At 42.2% G+C, this 21,098-nt stretch overlaps 1 protein-coding gene across 2 annotated transcripts in view; it reads left to right on the forward strand.

Annotated features, from left to right (window-relative positions):
- DENND5A (DENN domain containing 5A) overlaps positions 1-21,098 on the forward strand; it is a 1,739,423-nt gene that overhangs the window by 1,394,354 nt on the left and 323,971 nt on the right. For both annotated transcript variants that reach the window (XM_044059112.1, XM_044059111.1), the window contains one exon: positions 1,724-1,852. In XM_044059112.1, the coding sequence (XP_043915047.1) occupies positions 1,724-1,852 (129 nt within the window). The remainder of the gene's footprint in view (positions 1-1,723; positions 1,853-21,098) is intronic.

Below are 21,098 nucleotides of genomic sequence, written 5' to 3' on the forward strand. Positions count from 1 at the left end.
CTCAGACAAACTCCTTTCTGAAAGAATGCTAAATATGAATATACAAGAATAGCAGTAGCAACTTCATGATCTGTGGCAGTAGAAAATGAGATAAACAATGTAGTAACACTACACACCTCAGGTTTATCTTGATGTCATATGAAACTTCAAAAAAGACAACTTTCTTGCAAAAAGAAAATAGTGAATGGCAAGTATGGTCTGTGGATTACTTCTGAACTAAAGCAAGTTCCTGCTATCTGCAATTCTGCCTAGGAGTAGTATAAATGTAATAAACTGCAGTTACACTCTGAGTATCTCTAAACCCCTTACACATACCTGTAGTCTAACCTTTATTACTGGTGCCATTTCCCTCCCTTGGAAAACTGCTTGTGTTATCCCAGTACCTAAAAATACCAAGCTTTTCACACTCAGAGCACTTCAGATCCATTGGCAAACTCTTTCCTCTTGCCAAAATGTTAGAGAAACTTGTCTGTCAGCAAACCTTCTCTTACACAAATACTTATGACATCTTAAATTAATATTGGCACAGATTTTGACAATGTTTAAACATTATACTTAACCTTTTTCTTGCTGTTTACCATTTTATGTACAAATGTGGACAAAGACCTTCTTAAGGTACTCTGCTCCTTGAAGTTAAGAGGGTCTTCAACCAAGTAGGCCATTCTATCCTACTCCGTAAATTGCAAGATTTGTTATTCTGTGATAACACCATAAACTGGATCAACAGACTGCCTCACGCACATATGTGGTTCTTACGGGAACATCTTATCTAGCCTGGGAGTCCCTACCTCTGGTATCCTTTAGGTCTTAGCCCTGGATCTGTCCTTTTCTACTTTTACGTGAGTGATCTTCTCTTCTCAGTTCCCTCACTTAAACATTTCTTATCTGCAGATGATTTCCTTGCCCTTTGTACTGGCTGTGATACCACTGCCATACATTCACTTCAGCACAAATGACTAAAGCAACATGTTTTTCCAGTTCAGTAAATATATCATCCAAGTCAGTGCTTACAAATCAAAGTGTGCTGTTGGCACCTGTTCTAGACTTTGTGTTGCATCTGCTGTACTTTAAAATATCTTTGGGAGGACCCCAATCACAAAGCCTCTGACCCCAAATGCCGTGACATCTCATTCCTTCACATGGAAGGTTCTTTCTTAGTCACTCTAATGAATTGCTGAATTTGTCAGACGTAGTTTTTAAATAATTATACATGGATTCAGTACATTTAGTTAAGTATAGGGTGACAGTGGGACAGTGGATAGCTTTGTTGCCTCACAGCAGGGGATTCCCCAGTTTGATTCTCGGCTGGGGTGGCTTCTGTACAGAGTCTGCATGTTCTCCCTGTATTCACATGGGTTTCCTCCAACATTCCAAAGATACGCATTAGGTGGATTAGACTCTCTAAATTGGCCATAGGTGTGACTGTGCATGTGAGTGTGTGGTGTAGCAGAATTACCACTGCAGGGCTAGCCACGTGGCGGTGTAAACTTTGGCTCTAGATAATTGTCGCCGTTTAAGTGACACCCTGACCCCATGTACAAAAATGGGAAAGGGGGTTGTGGATGGATGGATGGATTACTTCCTGTTATACTACATAATTTGTTTGAGATGCTTCTTGTTAGTTTGCAGTTTTTCAGTCCAGTTTTATATGACAAAAAGAGAGCCTTTTATTTAGTGTTATCCAGACTGACTCATTCTATACTTCACTTCTTTCACTTTACAGGCATATCCAGAATATTGGTGAAATTAAAACAGATGTGGGCAAAGCAAGGGCTTGGGTACGTTTATCCATGGAGAAAAAGCTACTTTCAAGGCATTTGAAGCAACTGTTATCTGATCAGCCCCTCACAAAGTAAGGAACAACTGCCTTCATAAAGAGATCTATAGACCTGTGCTCTCCCATCATGTGTGCACTATAGTGCTATATTTAGATTCATGTTATAATAATCTTTCTCCTGAAAACTAAACGTCGTTTTGTTTATTGATACTTTATTGATATTCTCTACACCTGTTGAAGTACTAGATTAGATTCATCATTTGCAACCAAGACGCTTCTTATTACTGATTGATTAGAGTTTTGTTTTTGATTATAGACTACTTAGATGCTGTACCTGAGCTGGGTTGTCTAGTCAGTTAAGTTCATGTGGCTGACATTTTTTTTAATTATATATCTTTTTTTAATTTTTTTTAATTTTATATCTTTTTCTAAATATTTATTTGTTTCTTGGTTGGTTTATTTATTATTTGAATGTATTAAGCAGGGTAGAGTGCTAATCACAAATGACCAATCTAATGTTAGTCAGGAGACAAGAGCAGCAATAAAATTGATTTATACAATACAGGTACAGTGTCAGTGCACTGCAGTGTGTACAACAAGAGTAGAGTAATGCAACAATAAGGTAAGTATAGTTAAGCATCCAGTATGAGAAATTCTTTACATTATACAGCTGAGTGAATCTGAAATTAGTTTATGCATTATAAAGAAGTTATGTAAACTGTTCAGGATATTAAGCTGATAATGTGGCTGTTGTGCCTACACAAACTCATTGTCATAGGGACATAAACATTAACTTGCCAGTATCCCACTACTGCTTGTGCCAGGTATTCTCAATTTTAGCATATCCTTTTTTTAATCAGTTTGAAACTGTTTTAAATAGTGCTGTACTTAATGACAGTTGTGGGTAATTGTTTTGGCATTAGTGTGTTAGCGTAATTGTGTAATTGATACCCACAGCTGCTGTATCATTCTGACAATTTTTTTTTGCTTAACTCTGTTTGTAATTGGCGGGGGGGGGTGTCACTCTCCCTTAGCACCACACTGTTCCTGTAAAAAAAATAATGGGGGTTAAGGTGAGGGAGGTGGTTCCCACTACAAATAAAATTATCTGTCTTTGCTTTCTCTGTTAACAAAATAAGTTAAACTAGTCACCTCTTTCATCATGGTGCCAGGAATAAGATTAGTATGAACACAGTGCAGTAAAATACAGGAGTTTGCAGTTGCAGGGATCACTAGATATTCTGGTCTCACAGCTACGCAAGGTCCAGTATTCCTTGTGATCACCATTATTTTGCCAGTGTTTTAATTCTATTGGTAAAGTAATTTCTCCACAGCTTCCCAGTAAAGTGAATGGGAAACTGATCCCAAAAATAAGAGGCCATGCTATTTATTTGGATGACTTCTCATTTCCAGCACTCTTATAGTAACCAAACAGTGCTAGCCAGTCCTTGTCCTGTTACTGTATAAGCCAAGCCTCTAAGATAAGTTGCTAAATGTAGCCAGACTCAGTGCTTATCGATTGATCTCTAGTCATTTGACTGGACACATTGAGAGGAAAAGCTGCTTTAGTGTTCAGAAACAGTTTTCCCTTGCAGATATTTTTTCCTAATGTTTATTGGCAGGATATCCACTATGTCTTGTATGTAGCAGTAACCCCAGAGACAAAAATACTGTGTTCATTATTTTGGTTGTTTTATTGTGATAACACAGCAGCGGTGGCTGTATGTAAAAACAAAGGGTATTTCTATGAAAGCAATAAAGTGGCTATTGACATCTCTTGTTAGGGACAATGACAGTATATATATATATATATATATATATATATATATATATATATATATATATATATATATATATATATTTGTCTGAGTGCAGCAAGTTGAAATGCATCACTTTGTCCCTTCTTTCTTTCATTTTTATCACAATCTGACATCAGAGGGGTACACCAAAAGTCTGTCTGTTAAAGGCTAGGGCAGCAGACTGTATGAGGAAGCACATGGCCATTGCATGTTCAACGTTTAACTATTGTTGGTAATATTTTGGGGATGAGTCACATGTTTATGGGCAACAAGTTGAAATACGTCATGAAGGCCAGTGTATTTTTTATGTATTTTTCAATTTCCTCAGTGTGGCATTTGAAATGTGCATAGAAAATGTCTGTCTGTTTCTAAGAAGCAAACTGTATATGAAGGCAAAGGGCAGTTATAAGAGTACTGTGAAATAGTCATTAGTATGGTTTGCTGGCAGCAGTCTTTATACAGCTGAGGACAACAAGTTGAAGTACATTACCATCATCAATATTTCTTTCCCTTTTATTGCATTCAAGTGGCAAAGGTATACACAGACGATTACTGTTGGATGTAGGGATGAAGAGACTTGTAAGAAAGTAAAGAACAGTTGCCATTACTGCTGAATTATCATTGATGTGGCTTATCAGGGACCAGTGTATGTATGTGAGAGGGACAAATTAATGTACCTTACTGTGGCCATTACAGCCTTTGTTTTCATCATGCATTTAATTTTCTGGTCAATGAGACATCCAAATTGTACACAGAAAGGGCCTACTTTTTTGAGGGGGCATGCTGTGTGTGAAAGCAAACCATAGTATATTATCATCTTTACTTGATCATTGGTATGACTTAGTGGGGGACAATTTATTTGTTTGAAAGCAATAACTATGACCATTATAGCTGTGTGATTTCTTCATAGTCAAAATTAGTGCACTGTCTCAGAATGGGTAAATTCCACTAGACAAATGAATGAAAAAAAAAAGATGTAGCCAGTGTTTGCAGTAGATGTTCTTCGTGTTTCACTGTTGCAGTCATCGCATTTGGGTTATCATTGCCAGGGTAGCCCTCATTCGGCCCGAATACCAGAGGCTTAGTATTTCTGGTCTGTTGCCGTCGCTCCAGGACTGACGTCAGGTTGTCAGTGTTATAAATTAAGTCAGCCGACACCATTACATCGCAAAGCAGAAGCAGTTTGCATGAGTGCCAGTCGGCCGCTACCTGAGTTTTTCGTTTCCGAATTTGAAGTTGAAGTCTTCTAAAGCTAAGTACCCCGTTGGGGATCCTTTTTTCTTGCTCTAACCGTTGTCAGAAAAACTTAACAATTGTCTTGCCTATGGAAAGCAAATACCATACCGAGATTTTCATTCCTACTGCGTCACTTGCTTAGGGGCCAGACCACGAAGTCCCCCACTGTCGCTTTTGTGCTCTGGTCAACGCCAGAACTATAAGTTGTCGGGCCCTTATTGTAGCTAGATATTTTCGCTCTCAGTCCTCGAATTCCGATATGGCTTCAGTAAGCCATCCGACAGCAGATCTTCCAAAAAAACGTAAAGATAAAGACAGAGACAGACCGCACAGGTCCAGAACTGCCAACGACGCTTCCATTAAGCTAGTCGTCATATCGCCAGTCCTCAGTGAGGTGCTTTCGCAGCCCCTGATGCCTGCTTCTGTGGATTCTCAGGCCGCTACCAAGACTCTTTTGGAGTCCGGTATGCCACGAGACTCTTCATTGACTAAGGATCCTGCGGATGTCTCTACCTTGGATGAGTCCGGAGCTGCTAAGCAGGCACTGACATCTGAGGAAGTACTTCGCACTACCGATATTTGACACAGACTGACAACTTCTTTCGCATCTACCTTTCTTTCGAAAACTACAGTGTTTCTAAGGCCCAGGGTACGAACCACACCCAATAAACCGATGACCCAGTCTCAGGCACCTGCTTCCTTGCCTCAGTCTCAGATGCTTAAAATGGCAGAAGACCTTATAATGCTTATCAGGGGAAGCCAGGCTACCCCTTCCAAAAGAAAAAGAGATGTATCCCCAGTAGTTTTATCGGAACAGGAGTTCAATGACTGTGATGCATCTGATTATGAAGATATGCAACTCCTCTCAGCTTGTGAGGATTTTGAAGCAGAGGAATCCATCCCTTCAGCCTCTCTACCCGAGGACTTCTCCTTTGGGGAAACCCTACATACCTTAAGGGAACATTTCCAATGGGAATGTCAGGACTACCCTTAGTCAAAAAAGAGACTCAGGGAATTCCTAGATCTTCCACAGAACAGACCTCTGCCCATTCCTCCTGTCCTGGATGTTGTGGATGATGTTTTTATGGAATCCAGTTTGACTCCTGACACCCTCCCTCCTGCTCCCAGGAAACCAGACATGTACTGTAGAGTCTTTGACTCTCACAAATTTCTATTCAAAAATCCTACTGCTGACCCCGAGCTTATCTCTCAAAGACCTAAAGGAATTAAAGCAACTTCTGCTAAGAATACCTCCCCCTCCGATAGGGATTCCCAAGCATTAGACAGATGGGCTAAAAAAGTATACACCTCTGCTACTCTTGCTATTAGAGCACTAAATTGTCAGTTCCATATGCTAAAATATCAGCAACATACCATGGAACTCCTCAAAAAATTATCTTCCTTTCCTGCTTGTGCAGAAAATAGTTACAAGAGTTAATGCATTCTGTAAGTCAAGTAACTAAGCACACCTTACAATGTGGTTTTGATGCCCTAGAAGCATCTTGCAGGGCAGCAGTCATTGGTTCTGTCCTTAGAAGGCATGCTTGGCTAAAGGAACAGCCCTTGCCAAACCATATCAAATCCAAATTATTGGACGCACCACTGCACAAAGACAACTTATTTGGCACCAAGGCAGAGGAAGTCTTCAAAAATATGGAAGAAAAAGCTAAATCTATGCAGACAGTTAAAGACTTCTTGCAGGTCCAGCCACTGAGGTTCAGTAGGCATTGCCCCTCCAAGTACTGGTCCTTTCCTGCCCCGTCCAGGTCAGCTAAGCCCAGACCCCAAGGTAGCAGGCCTTCCAGACAGCAGCCCCAGGGAATGCAGAGATCTAAGTAATGGAGTTCCTCCTCTTCAAAACCAGGGAGTGCTAAGCCACCCCCTCATGGTAAGAACTCACAATGACTTCACACTTCCATCCCCTCCCTCTGCCCACCTGCTCTTGTCCCTAGGAGGAAAACTCTCCTTACACGCAAGCACCTGGGCCACCATTACCAATGTCCACTGGGTTCTCAACATAGTGTCCCAGGGATACAAATTTTATTTCCACACTCTACCAACCCCAAAAGGGTTCACAGACCTTCCCCCAAACCAGTGGTCAGTGGCCAAAAAGCAAGTCCTTTCCCTGCTTTCGATGAGGGCAATAGAGCATGTTCCTGCAGAACAGGTAGGCCAAGGTTTCTACTCCAGACTCTTTCTGGTACCCAGAAAGAGGGCACCTGGCGCCCCATCCTCGATCTGTCCATTCTAAACACTTTCCTGGTGACACCAAAATTCAAAATGCTCACCTTCCAGCAACTTCTGCCTATGCTCTCCAAGGATGCTAGGTTAGCCACCCTAGACCAAAAAGAGGCCTACCTACACATCCCAATCAGGGAATCCTGCAGGAAATATCTCTGTTTCAGGGCAGGATCACTGCACTTTCAGTTCTCTGCGCTTCCCTTTGGCTTATCCACTGCTCCCAGAGTTTTCACAAAATGTCTGGCACCCGCCATTGCTTTTTGCAGACAAAGAAATATTCAAATTTACCCATACTTAGACGACTGCCTGATTCAGGCAGATAGTTAGGAAAAGCTGCTAAAGCACCTGACCTTTGTAAAGGACCTACTGACCTCCCTGGGGTATACTGTCAGTGAAAAGAAATCCAAACTAGTACCCACTCAAAAAATTGTATTCCTGGGAGCAAGCCTGGACACGGCATCCCAGATGGCATTCCTTACACGAGAAAAATAAACCTACCTGAAAACCAACTTCTTTCAACTAGCCACCAGACCCCAGTTATCCACAAGGAAAATCATGCAAGCGCTGTGGTTCATGGCTTCTTGAATTCTACTCATTCCATATGCCAGACTGCATATGCGGAAACTACAATGGTACCTAAAAAGCCTTTGGTGTCAACACTCCCAAGACCTTGAAACTCTTATACCAATGATACCTTGCTTAAGGAAAGATTTCCTTTGGTGGGCAGCAGCATGCAACCACAACAAGGGACTACCCTTCTCACAACCTCATGCCTCACCATAGACGCATCAGACTATGCCTGGGGTTCACACCTGGACGGCAGATGCATTCACGGCTAATGGAGCCAAAACCAAATACATCTGCACATCAGCCAAAAAGGGATGTTAGCTGTTCAGCAAGCTCTGACAGCCTTCAAACCTCTACTCTCCCCAGGGCCTCTACTGATCAAAACAGACAACACCACTGTGATGTGTTATATCAACAAGCAGGGAGGGACTCACTCATACCCTCTGTGCTGGCTCGCCATGACCCTTTGTCACATAGCCTCAGCCATGCAGCTACACCTGCTAGCACAATTCCTGCCAGGCTCTCTAAACTCTCTGGCAGACAACTTAAGCAGAAGTCTTCTGGACCCACATGAGTGACAGCTAGACCAAAGAACCTTCACCTTTGTAACCCAGAAATGGGGCACCGAGAAGGTCTACCTCTTTGCTTCCCACTCCAACCATCAGCTCAGCAAATTCTGCACCAGGGAACCTCACAGCAAGGCCTGGAAAGTGGATGCTCTATCCTTCCAGTGGTCCAACCTATCGGTCTGTGTATTCCCCCTTCTACCGCTCATTACAAGGGTACTGCTAAAAATAAGGGAGAAAAATGAGAACAGTCCTGATTGCCCCAGACTGGCCATGCCAGCACTGCTACCTTCTGCTGCCAAACCTGTCACCAGTGCCACCATGGCATCTCACTCAGATCCCAAAAATCCTGAATGGAGAATTCATACATCCCCAATTGCAGACCCTCAATCTGGCAGCCTGACTTATTCCCTGACCACTGCACAAGCTGCCAATCTAAGCAAACGAGTTCTAGATGTTATACGTGAGGCCAGACATCCTAGCACTAGAAAGTCTTATGCTGACAAGTGGAAAAGGTTTTGCACCTGGATCCAGGCTAAGGGAGCTGGAACTGCACAGCCCTCCCTACCTTTCATCCTGGATTACCTGGCTGACCTACTACACAGGGATCTGTCCTGCTCTTCCATAAAAATTCATGCCTCTGGCATCTCTGCCCATTTCAGCACAGAGCCACCTGTTTTCTTCCACCCTCTCATCAAACAGTTCCTAAGAGGGGCTAACAACTTGAGGCCACCCAGAAGAGCACCTACCCCAGCTTGGGACCTTAACTTTGTTTTGGAAAAACTCACCCTGCCACCCTTTGAACCAGCAGCGTCAGCAGAGTTAAAGTTCCTCTCTTGGAAGACAGCCTTGCTTCTTGCCATCAATTCAGCTAGAAGAGTATCCAATCTACAAGCACTAATGGCTGTAGAACCCTTCATCATTTTCCATGCTGACAGGGTCTCCCTCAGGACTAACCCATCCTTCATGCCAAAAGTGGTGACCAGTGTGGCTCTCAACCAATCCGTTTGTTTGCCCACCCTTTTCCCAAACCCACAATACAAGGGGGAAAGGATTCTGCACTCTCTAGATGTGCACAGACAGCTCAGATTCTACCTAGACAGGACTAAATCATTTAGGAAGACCGATCAATTGTTAGTCAGTGTTGCTACAGGAGCAGAGGGCAAGGCCATATCCAAACAAACCATTTCCAAATGGATAGCACACTGCATCCATTTCTGCTACAAGCAGCACAGGAAACCTTCCCCCAAGGGGGTCAGGACACATTCTAGTAGAGCAAACTCCACCTCTGCAGCTTTCCTCAGAGAGGTCCTCACTAGGGACATCCTGGAGGCTGCAACATGGACATCTGTTCATACCTTTACGAAGCATTACCACCTGCCTATCTTCTCCAAATCCAGGGCAGGCTTTGCCACAGCAGTCTTGCAGGGCATCCTAGCCATCCCCCAGTCTTCTTGACTGCCTCCATCCTTTTCTTCAGCTTTGGGAATCAACCCAAATGTGATGGCTGCAACAGTGAAACATGAAGAACATAGTACAGTTGTGTACACTTACCATAAATGTAGATGTTCGAGTGTATTCACTGTTGCAGTCCTGGATGTTCATCGTGTTTCACTGCTGCAGTCATTACACTGGGGTTATCCTGCCGTCAGGCGGTCCCACAGTCGGCCAGAGTTCCAAAGTCTTGGTCCGGCGTCGGTTGGTGTCGCTTCTTCCCTGACGTCAGTGCACCAGGGGTATGTAAGATGCAGCCGATGCCATTTTCTTCAGTCTTTCTTGCAGCGCGGTGCCCGAAGCAAAAGCAGTTCGCAAGTGCCGGTCGGCCAACTCCTGAGATTTTCAAATTCGAATTTCAGAACCGAAGTCTTCAATAAAGCTAAGTACCCCATTGGGGAAACTTTTTCTTGCCTCAGACCGATGTCAGTAAAAGTTAATAATTGCATTTCTTGTGGGAAGCAAATACCTCATAAGGATTTTCATTCTTACTGTATTCCATGCCTAGGCCCAGACCACGACGTCACTAGTTGTCGGTTTTGTGCTAGCTTTAACAAGCGCACTATTAAACGTCGGTTTGATTTTGCTCGCCATTACTTTGGCCGAAGGTTCAATTATACCATGCCATCAGAACAACCGACGACCGGAATACACAAAAAACGCAAAGACAAAGATAAGGACAGGCATCCGAGGTCCAAAACTGACGATGAAGCCTCTTCCAGTCGCCGGTTCTCAGTGAGGTGCTTTCGCAGCCCCTGACACCCGCTACCTCAGAGCCACAGGCCGCCTCCGACTCCCACGTAGAGATTTCTAGGCCTCTGGAAACTCAAGGTATTGGGCCTACGGAAATTAACCCTTCAGATGGGTCCGGAACCGCTGAGCAGGCATCGGCTTCTGAGGGTGTTTTCAGATCTTCACAGCTTACCATCAAAACAACAACCAAGTCTAAAACTCCATTAAAGACAAAGAAACAAGTACAACATTCACCTGGAAAGGCCCCCATGCCTAAAAAAACAGATGCTCAAAATGGCCGAAGACCTAATTACTCTGATCAGGGGTTCCCATCCCCCTCCTGATAAAAGGCCTAGGCAGGATACAGACTATGATTCCTCTGACCGGGTTTCCATTTTTTTCTGATTCCTCTTCAGACCAGGGATACTCTTTACTCCCCTATGAGGACTCTGATGCTGAAGAATCTATCCCTTCAGCCTCTCCTCCTGAGGATTACTCTTTTGGGGAAACTTTACATACCATGAGGGAGCATTTCCATTGGGAGAGCCAGGATTATTCATAATCCAAGAAAAGGCTCAGAGATTTTCTTTTATTGCCTCAGCACAGGAACCTTGCTATTCCGCCTGTGTTAGATATTGTGGATGATGTGTTCTCTGAATCCAGTTTAACCCCTGATTCTTTGCCCCCAGCACCAGTCAAGCCAGATAGGTACTACAGAGTCCCTGTCTCTCACAAATTTCTTTATAAAAACCCTGCTGCTGACCCAGAAACTATTTCCCAGGGTCCCAAAGGGGTAAAGGCTTCCACTGCTAAAAATCCAGTTCCCTCTGACAGGGATTCTAGAGCATTAGATAGATGGGGGAAGAGAGTTTACACTTCTGCAACTTTAGCAGTAAGGGCTTTAAATTGCCAGTTCCACATGCTTAAATACCAACAATATTTAATGTCTCTGTTAAAACAGAAAATGCTTACAAGCTCAGAAGGTCCTGACTATAAGGAAATGCAGGATTTATTGCATGCAGCTGAACAAGTGGGAAAACATACTCTGCAATATGGTTTTGATTCATTAGAGGCTTCTTGTAGAGTCGCAGTTACAGGATCTGTGATTCGAAGGCATGCTTGGTTAAAAGAACAAGGTTTACCTGATCATGTTAAGGCAAAATTATTGGATGCTCCTTTACAGCATGATATCTTGTTTGGTGTTAAGGCAGAAGAGGTATTAAAGAAAATGGAGGATAAGGCAAAATCTATACAAACAGTGAAGGATTTCTTACAGGTACAGCCACCTCGATTTAGCAGAAATTGGCCTTCTAAAAATTGGTCCTTTCCAGTGTCAGACAGACCACAAAGAGGCAGATACAGATGCCCAAGAGGCAGATCTCAGCCCCAAGGCTGTTACAGACCACGACAGTGGGGTGCTTCAACCCCAAAAGGAGGAGAAGACAAGTCACAACCTTATAGGAAACAGTCCCAATGACTTCCCCCTTCACATGCCAAGCACTTTCCTTTTGGCAGCTCCCTTAGGGGGAAAACTAGCTCTTTTTTCACAAAATTGGCATATAATCACCCAAAACAAATGGGTTCTGGCTATTGTGTCTCAAGGTTACAGGTTCCACTTTCACACTCTACCAAGGCCAAAAGGAATGCCAGACCTGCCACAAAATCAGTGGGCAGAGGCACAAAAACAAATTACAGCCCTCATGGACATGAGAGCTATTCAAAAAGTGCCACAACAGGAACAAGGACAAGGATTTTACTCAAGACTTTTCTTGGTCCCCAGAAAGGACAAAGCCTGGAGACCCATACTGGACCTATCTACTCTAAATACTTACCTGGATGTTCTGAAATTCAAAATGTTGACACTACAGCAACTTCTTCTCATGCTGGGCAAGAAGGCTTGGCTTGTTACTTTGGACCTCAAAGAGGCATACCTGCATGTCCCAATCAGACAAAATTGCAGAAGATACCTCAGATTCATAGCACAATGCATCACCAATTCTCTGCACTGCCCTTTGGCTTATCTACTGCGCCCAGGGTCTTCACAAAATGCCTGGCACCAGTAATTGCATTTTGCAGACAAAAAGGAATTCAAATATATCCCTACTTGGACGACTGTCTTATTCAAGTAGAGAGCAAGGACATTCTTCTAAAGCATCTGGCATTTGTAAAAAGATTGCTAATTTGCCTAGGGTACATAGTAAATGAAAAGAAGTCAAAACTAGTGCCCTCACAAGAGATAATATTCCTGGGTGCCAGCTTAAATACAACGGACCAGATGGTTTATCTTATGCCAGACAAAGACAACTGACTCAGTACTTTCAATTGATGGCAACAAAAACCCAACTCCCTGCAAGAAAAATTCTGCAGGCCTTGGGGTTCATGGCATCCTGCATACTACTAATACCATATGCCAGACTGCATATGAGGAAATTACAATGGTACCTAAAAAGTGTTTGGACTCAACACTGTCACAGTTTGGAAACAGTAATACCACTTATTCCCTGCCTACAACAGGAGTTTCAATGGTGGGCACAGGCATGTCACCACAACAAGGGACAGCCTTTCACTTTACCCACAGCCAGGCAGACACTAACAACAGATGCTTCGGATTACGCCTGGGGAGCACACATGGCAGGAAAATGTATTCAGGGCAAGTGGGCCACAGACCAAATGCATCTTCACATCAATCAAAAAGAGATGCTAGCTGTACAAAATGCCCTAACAGTTTTCAAGGACCTTCTGCATCAAGGACAACTATTTCTAAAGACAGACAACACCACAGTTATGTGCTGCATAAACAAGCAAGGGGGCACTCATTCCTATCCCCTCTGCAGACAAGCCATGACTTTGTGGAACACAGCACTGACCTATCAAGTTAATCTGCAAGCACAATTCCTGCCAGGAAAGAAAAATATTCTGGCAGACGACTTAAGCAGAAACATCATGGATCCTCACGAGTGGAAATTAAATCCACAAGTATTCAGCATGATAACATAAAAATGGGGGTGCCCAGATGTAGATCTTTTTGCCTCCCCTCTGAACTGCCAACTACAGAAATTCTGCACAAGGACTTAACACACAAGCATGGAAAGTGGATGCTCTCTCATTCAGCTGGAAAACCCTAAATGTTTATGCCTTCCCACCACTGCCTCTCCTTTCAAAGGTACTCCTAAAAGCCAGACAGGAAAGGCCAAAAATGATCCTGATTGCCCCAGACTGGCCACGCCAGCACTGGTACCCAATCTTAAAGAACTTGGCTCAAGGCCCAGCATGGATTTTACCTCAAATTCCTCATCTTCTGACTGAACAAAACAATCAGATCCTGCACAGCCAGCTCAAAACCTTAAACCTGGCTGCATGGCAGATTACTTAGCCAAGCAGCCAACACCTCTCTCTAAAGCTGTTATGGATGTCATTTTGGAGGCCAGGAGGCCCAGCACCAGGAAATCCTATTCAGAAAAGTGGAAGAGATTCTGCACCTGGAACCAGGCTCAAAGCTTTGACCCTCTCGTTCCAAATATTCCTCAGATATTACAGTACTTAACTGAGATGCTGGACAAAGGCCTATCCTTTTCATCCATTAAGATCCACGCCTCTGCCATCTCAGCTCATTACAACACGGATCCTCCTATTTTCTCTCATCCATTATTAAAACAGTACCTCAGAGGGGCTAAAAACATAAGACCGCCCCAGAGAGCACTAACACCAACTTGGGACCTCAACTTTGTCTTGGAAACACTACCTTTACCTCCTTTTGTGCTTGCCAATTCAGCAGAATTAAAATATGTGTCATGGAAAACTGATCTGCTTCTGGCAATAACCTCAGCACGAAGAGTCTCAGAGTTACAGGCACGAATGGCAGTGGAACCTTTCATCATTTTTCATCAGGACAGGGTTTCTTTAAGAACAAACCCTACATTTATGCCAAAGGTGGTGTCCAGTGTGGCTCTTAACCAAACTATTCACTTGCCAACATTTTATCCAAATCCCCAGAATAAAGGGGAGAGACTTCTGCACTCATTGGACATACACAGGCAGTTACACTTCTACTTGGACAAAACAAAAGCTTTCAGGAAAACTGAGCAATTGTTTGTAGCATATGCTGCAGGATCACAGGGAAAGGCTATTTCAAAGCAGACCATTTCAATGTGGATAGGACACTGTATCCGTTTCTGTTACACACAGCATGGAAAAACTGTACCTAGCAACATTAGGCCACATTCCACCAGGGCAACAGCCACTTCAACTGACTACCTTAGGGGAGTACCTACCAAGGATATTTTGGAAGCTGCAACTTGGAGTTCATTGCACACCTTTACCAAGCATTATCACTTGCCTCTTTACTCTAAATCCAGAGCTGGCTTTGCCACTGCAGTGCTGCAGGGCCTCATAACCACCCCAAATCCTTTATAGACCCAGCCACCCAACCTCAGCTTTGGGATTCAACCCAAGTGTAATGACTGCAGCAGTGAAACACGATGAGCATAGTACAGTTTTGTACCCACCATAAATGTAGAAGTTCGAGTGTATTCACTGCTGCAGTCAAGGTTACCCTCCCTCCATCCCCACTTTCTTAGCTGGGACTTAGCTATACCTTTCTACCCTGTACAACCTATGAGGTGTATTTGTTTGTAACTGAAGGTATTGTTTTTAGTTTTTATGTATGTTTTATTAGCAATATGTATTGCCTACCTATGTGGGGGCACTTCACATCCGGGACAAGAAAAACTGAAGAAAATGGCATTGGCTGCATCTTGTATACCCCTGGCGCATTGACGTCAGGGAAGAAGCGACAGCAACCGACGCCGGACCAGGACTTTGGAACTCTGGCCGACTGCGGGACCGCCTGACAGCAGGATAACCCAAGTGTAATGACTGCAGAAGTGAATACACTCGAACATCTACATTTTTGGTAGGTAGAAAACTGTACTTTTCCCTCCCTCTATCCCCCTTGTCTCTCTCTCTCTCTCTCTCTCTCTCAATTTCTCTCTCTATCCTTACAAGGATGTTTTGGTACTTATTTTCTACTGGTGGTGTTCTTCCATCATAACCCTCTTGGGGGCTCCTGACAGTTAGGGCAAGAAAAACTGATGTAATGGCATCGGCCACCTTAATTTATAACACTGATGACCTGACGCAGGCCTGGAGCAACGGCAACCGACACAGAAGTACTAAGCCACTGGTATTCGGGCTGACTGAGGACTACCCTGGCAGGGATAACCCAAATGTGATGACTGCAACAGTGAATACACTCGAACATCTACATTTATGGTAAGTGTACACAACTGTACTTTTAGGAATAATACATTAAAAGCACAACACATGTTTTGGCATTAAAGATGTCATTTTGTTGCTATAGTTCATAGCCTCTCTAATGTAGATGTTTTTAGATTCAAATTACAACAAACTTGCATATTTATTTATTTTTTTCATATAGGTGAATACATAAAGAGGAATATATTTTGTTTTTTTGCAATAAAGGAACTAAGACCACTAGCTCTGTGTCCCAGAAAATGTTTTCCAGCATTAGGAACAAAAGAAAAGAAAAAAAAAAGGAATGCATTACTGGGAGCTATGATTTGGCACTCTGAAATTAATTGTGCATCTGTTCTGTTACTTATTCTCCTAAAAGCATAATCTAACTGCAGTTTATAACTGAATATTCAAATTCATTGTTTAAAAATGGCTAGAAGATGGTAGGATGTTTCAGAGATCTTAGTTTACATTGGTAATCTCCACAGACAGGCCTGCATGGCTATTAGAGTGCGTAGTTACATTATACCCATTTCCATTACGGGAGTATAAAAGTTCTGCTCAGGATGGTGGAATGCAGTCTGTATCCAGATCATGAAAACATGTATTATAAAAAAAAAAAAATCATAAATATTTCACAAGGCAAGGCAGCTGTTGTTTTGATACATATGTGATATGCCCAAAATATGATGTACTGACAAAGGCAGAGTAGTCTTGTGTAGCTATTTCGGTGCTCTTTTGTTTTTCAGTCTGGTTCTCTGCACATTTTCAGGATTTTTTTAGATCAAGAAATTCTGTATATATCTGAATCATATTATTTGCATGTTGTTGTGAAGTAAGAAACAAAAACAATTTGGGTGCTTTGTTTTTCCAGTTGGTTCTCAACATTTTGGATCTTTTCAGACTAACAAGTTCATGATGCATCTTACTCATGTAAGTGTTGCTGTGAAAGTGGAAGCAAGGAGTATGATCTTTTGTCAGAAAAAAAATATTGCATGTCTTTTTATATGCTATAACAAAAATGTATATATTTTTGCTTGTTCTGACAGACATCCACTTGCTTGAGATTCTGCTGTCATTTTAACCAAAGTGGTGTTAGATCATGCAATGTGCAGTAGACGTTTGTCCATCCAAGGGTGTTTACTTAAAAAGTCATAATAATATCTTTAAAGCAGTACATAGATGATGTCATTTGAAGCTAGGGCAAAGCTGAGGTTAGTATGGCTTTTTGAAACTGCAGCATTTTTCAACCATCAGTTGAAACAAAACGGCTGCATTATTAAGGCATACAGATGAAAACAGAATTTGTTTTTTCTTCCTTAAAATTCAGGATACAGCTGCTGCATCACCTTTGAGACCAGAAATGTAATCCCCAATCTGTTGGTATTCAGTAAGTTGTGATAATCTCATGAAAAAATATTGAGCTGTTTTGGAGATAGTGGCATTTTGCCTTTGAGGTAGGAGCCTATTTTAAAGATACTTATGCCAATAACATTCACTGATCTTTTCATGAAAAATGCTGAACTGTTTTGAAAACATTTATGTACAGAGAGCAGAAATGGGCAAAAATAGACAGTGTTCTGGTGAATAGCCACCTGAAAATGTGCAGTAGTTAAGGGGTTAAAGTAAACAGGTGCTTAGAATAAGATCATCTGCTAAATGATGAAGTGTTGTACTTACCTGTGCTCTCTGTCACAATTGTCTCTTTAATTACATTAAGATCCAGGTGAAGCAAGGGAAGTGCAAATGAAGTAGAAGATAGCACAGTGTGTTTTGTCATTGTTTAATAATGCATTGTGAAGTTTAATGAGGTGGAAGAGAAAAAGAGCAGTCTCAGATGTTAGCCTTGAAGCTAGAGGAGGAAGTAGGCGATTCCTGGTGAATTATAGAATATATGCCATCAAATGCTAGATAGGATAGTAATGGTGACAGGCAAAGAGAAACATATCCAGAGTCACTGGATACCTTAATATTCCATTAGTGATCTGGTAGGTGCCCACACCTGTATGGAGTGAAGAACAGAAGAGTGCATTTAGACAGCAGTAATTATGCTGTAGTATGGTTCCTGTGGTTGTGTATTGCTGGGAAGTGCCACAAGTACCAGTGTATGAAACAACATGATGGCCAGCTCTAATCTGTTAGAAAACAAAATGAAAAATAATATAACAGTGTAGAGGGAACTTAAAAAAAAAAAATATATATATATATATATATATATATATATATATATATATATATATATATATATATATACTGGGAGCTACAAAGTGGTGCAGAGCTGTGGGAATGCTTCAACATAGGAATGATTAAGATGATACAAAATTCCCAACAATCCCTTGCAAATGTACCCAACTGAGAGGGATGTTGCATTCATCTGTATGCAAAATACTCAACAATTCCTACAAACTGACGCAAGTGAGAGGACTACTGCATTCACCTCTGACTTCTACCAGCAAATGAACAGTTGCATAGAAAAGTCAGTACCCATCCGTCCTAAATATAACTGTACTTTCAGGAATAATCCTTCTCTTAATAAGGACATCTCCCATATTAATAAATGAAAAACAAAAAAGGAAAATCATGAAAACTGTACAACAAGATGCAAGAAAGCCCCATCTCTGTACCTCAAATTACACCGAAACATGCCATTAAGCAACTTAAAAACAATGTTAGAAAGTGTAAAGCAGAGGATGAACCTAAGGTTGCTGCAGATTCCAAAGGAAACAGCAAATAGTTCTTCAGCTATGTCAGAAAATGAAGAAATAATGCCCAACAGTGCACCGAGCTTATCCGTAATATCACCCGTCTTGACCTCAAGGATATACGTAATATATTAGCAAACAGATTTAGTGCTAACTTTACCCCTCCTAACCACATTCTTGCCCCCACTATCCCTGAGAATTTAGTTTCCCCCTTTAATCACCTTGGAACAAGAATTTGAATCCCTATTAAAGGCTAAAAATAATATTTCCATGGACCAGACAGCATACCAGGCTGCATTCTCATCTGTGGCAAGTGTATGCTGTCTGAGCATCTACTTGAACTGTTCAGACTCATCCTATATACAGGCTTTGACAGGCTTTGTTCCTGATGCGTGCAGAACAGCCACTGTGATTCCCTTACACAAGGGTGGCCTCTCTACAGACCCAAATAATTAAAGACCCATCAGCCTTATATGCAAAGACATGGAATGTGTCATACAGAACTCATTTATGCAGCCATGGGAAACATTATCTAGATGCCAGTCAGTTAAGTTTTGTGAAGGGCAGGTCCCATCTCCTGAACTTAGTAAGCCTCTTTGAAAAGCTTACAGAGGGTGTGGACAGTGGTCATTTGTGCATATTGCTTATCGTGACCTGGCCAAGGGGTTTGACAGTATTCTACATGCTGGTATTACTGAAAAATTGGACAAGCTTAATGTAAATCCCTACGTTGTCCACTGGATTGCAGTGGCTATCCTTCAGCTCCCAAGTTGTGAAAGTTGCTGGTTTGCCTCTCTGAATGTAAATTTGTAAATCATTTCTGGGCCTTTTTCTGTTTGTTGTTTATTTTTTAGACAACCAAAAAAAATATTTCATGAAGTGTGGTTGACCAGGTTTGCTGGGCACTGTTAACTTCTCATCCACTGATGCAAAACAGGCTGGAATATGTACTTGTATGGTGTATCAAAAACGGTGTCATACTAAATGAAAACAGAAGTGCAGCATTGTAGCGTTTGGTAGAAAGGTTACTCCCTCCTCATTTGTTGTAAATGGTTCTCCACTTCAGATAGATATGCTCATAGGAGACCTAGGTACTTATGTTGGTAACTCTCTCTTTTGATCATCATGTTTCCACCACAGTCAAGAAAACATTCTGTCAAACTTCCAAGGAAATGTATTCAAGATTCAAGTACGTCATCCTGCCATTGTACTCTTCCCTTATCAGACCCATCATTGCATACATTTCCCCCTTTGGCATGTACAAATCTAAGCATGTTGCTCAGCTGGAATACTCCAAAAATTTCTAACCAAAAAAATTAGAGGTCTTAATCCTTCAATTACCCTGATAGATTAGCACAACACTCCTTATACATAGTAACCTACAGGTTGCTGCAAGGTGATCTATGTCTCACTTTTCGAACTCATGATTGCTCAAGTATTAAATTCCTATTAACTCAGATTCCAGTAGATTAAGGCTGTGTGGGGTGAAATGGCAGCCATCTGGGTTATAGAGCATAAGAGGAAGATGGAAATGAAAATAGGCAGATGGGAGGATAAGACAGAGGGAACAATTCATTTGACAGAGTCAATAGGAATCTGGGAATAGACTCAATAAATCCTAAGGTACACTGGGAAAACAGAACAAGTGGCAAGATATTTGGTTACTGGAAAAAGAGGATGTTTGAACAAGCTGCATATCATTCAGATGTGATTTTGAGAGGAATAACAAAGCAGAGTTATCATGGGACATTGAGGTAGGTATGGATGAAGACAGATACAACATTCTTAGTCTTAGAGGACAAAGTGGTCCACAAGACTGCAGAATGGTAGTGGCTGTTCCCTTTGTGGCAGAAATGTAGGTCTAGGAATGAGATGGATAATAAAAAATGTTACTTTCTGTTCTGTTGCAGGAGACCTCTGGACCAATTTTCCCAGGTTTTGTTGTCCATCCAAACAGGCAATATGATTATGGTTTGGTACATCACCAAGCAGGGAAGAACCAGATCATGCCTATTATGTTGGAAAGCAGTGAGTGTATGGCAACAGGAGATGGCCTCAGACCACTTTCTTATTGTAACACACATCCCCAGAGTCTCAATTTGTCTAGCAGACAGCCCCAGCAGGTCACTCGTCATGTCTCACAAGTAGTCCCTCAATCCATTGGTGGCCAAACAGATTTTTCACTGTTGCGGCTTCCCTTTCTGCGATCTTTTCACCTCTCCCCAGAACACCAAATGCAGCAATTTCTTCTCCTTGACTTCTCCACTGTGAACAGTCATTCAGGGATATGCTGTTTCCGCAATGGCCTCCAGAGCTCTTTTAAGCCTACCCACCTCTACCATTAATTTCCAGATTCATTCAGAAAGTAGTAAGGTGCAGTGCAGTAGTCATCATCATAGCCCCATTTTGGCCTAGACAAATCCAGTTTCTTGTTCTGAAACCATATCTTCTGTACTCCTCTTGGCTTCTAGAGCCCATTCCAGGTCTAGCCACTCACCACTCATGCCTCATCCAGACATCCTAAATCTAGAGTTCTCCACTTGTTTTCTGCAATTCTGATAATAGTAGAGATTATCACCTCACTGAGAAGATAGTCAAAATACTTATGGCTTTCCAGAAAGACTCCTTCAGGTCTACAAACCGTCACACCCTCCTGGCCAACTACTACTGTCCTACTCTTTAGCTAAAATGTGGAACTCTGTCCCCTCCCACCTACGCAACCTACCAAACC

This window comes from Protopterus annectens, chromosome 17.part0, assembly GCF_019279795.1.
Source record: "Protopterus annectens isolate FY-2018-M chromosome 17.part0, PAN1.0, whole genome shotgun sequence".
In the NCBI taxonomy this organism is placed as follows: Eukaryota; Metazoa; Chordata; order Ceratodontiformes; family Protopteridae; genus Protopterus; species Protopterus annectens.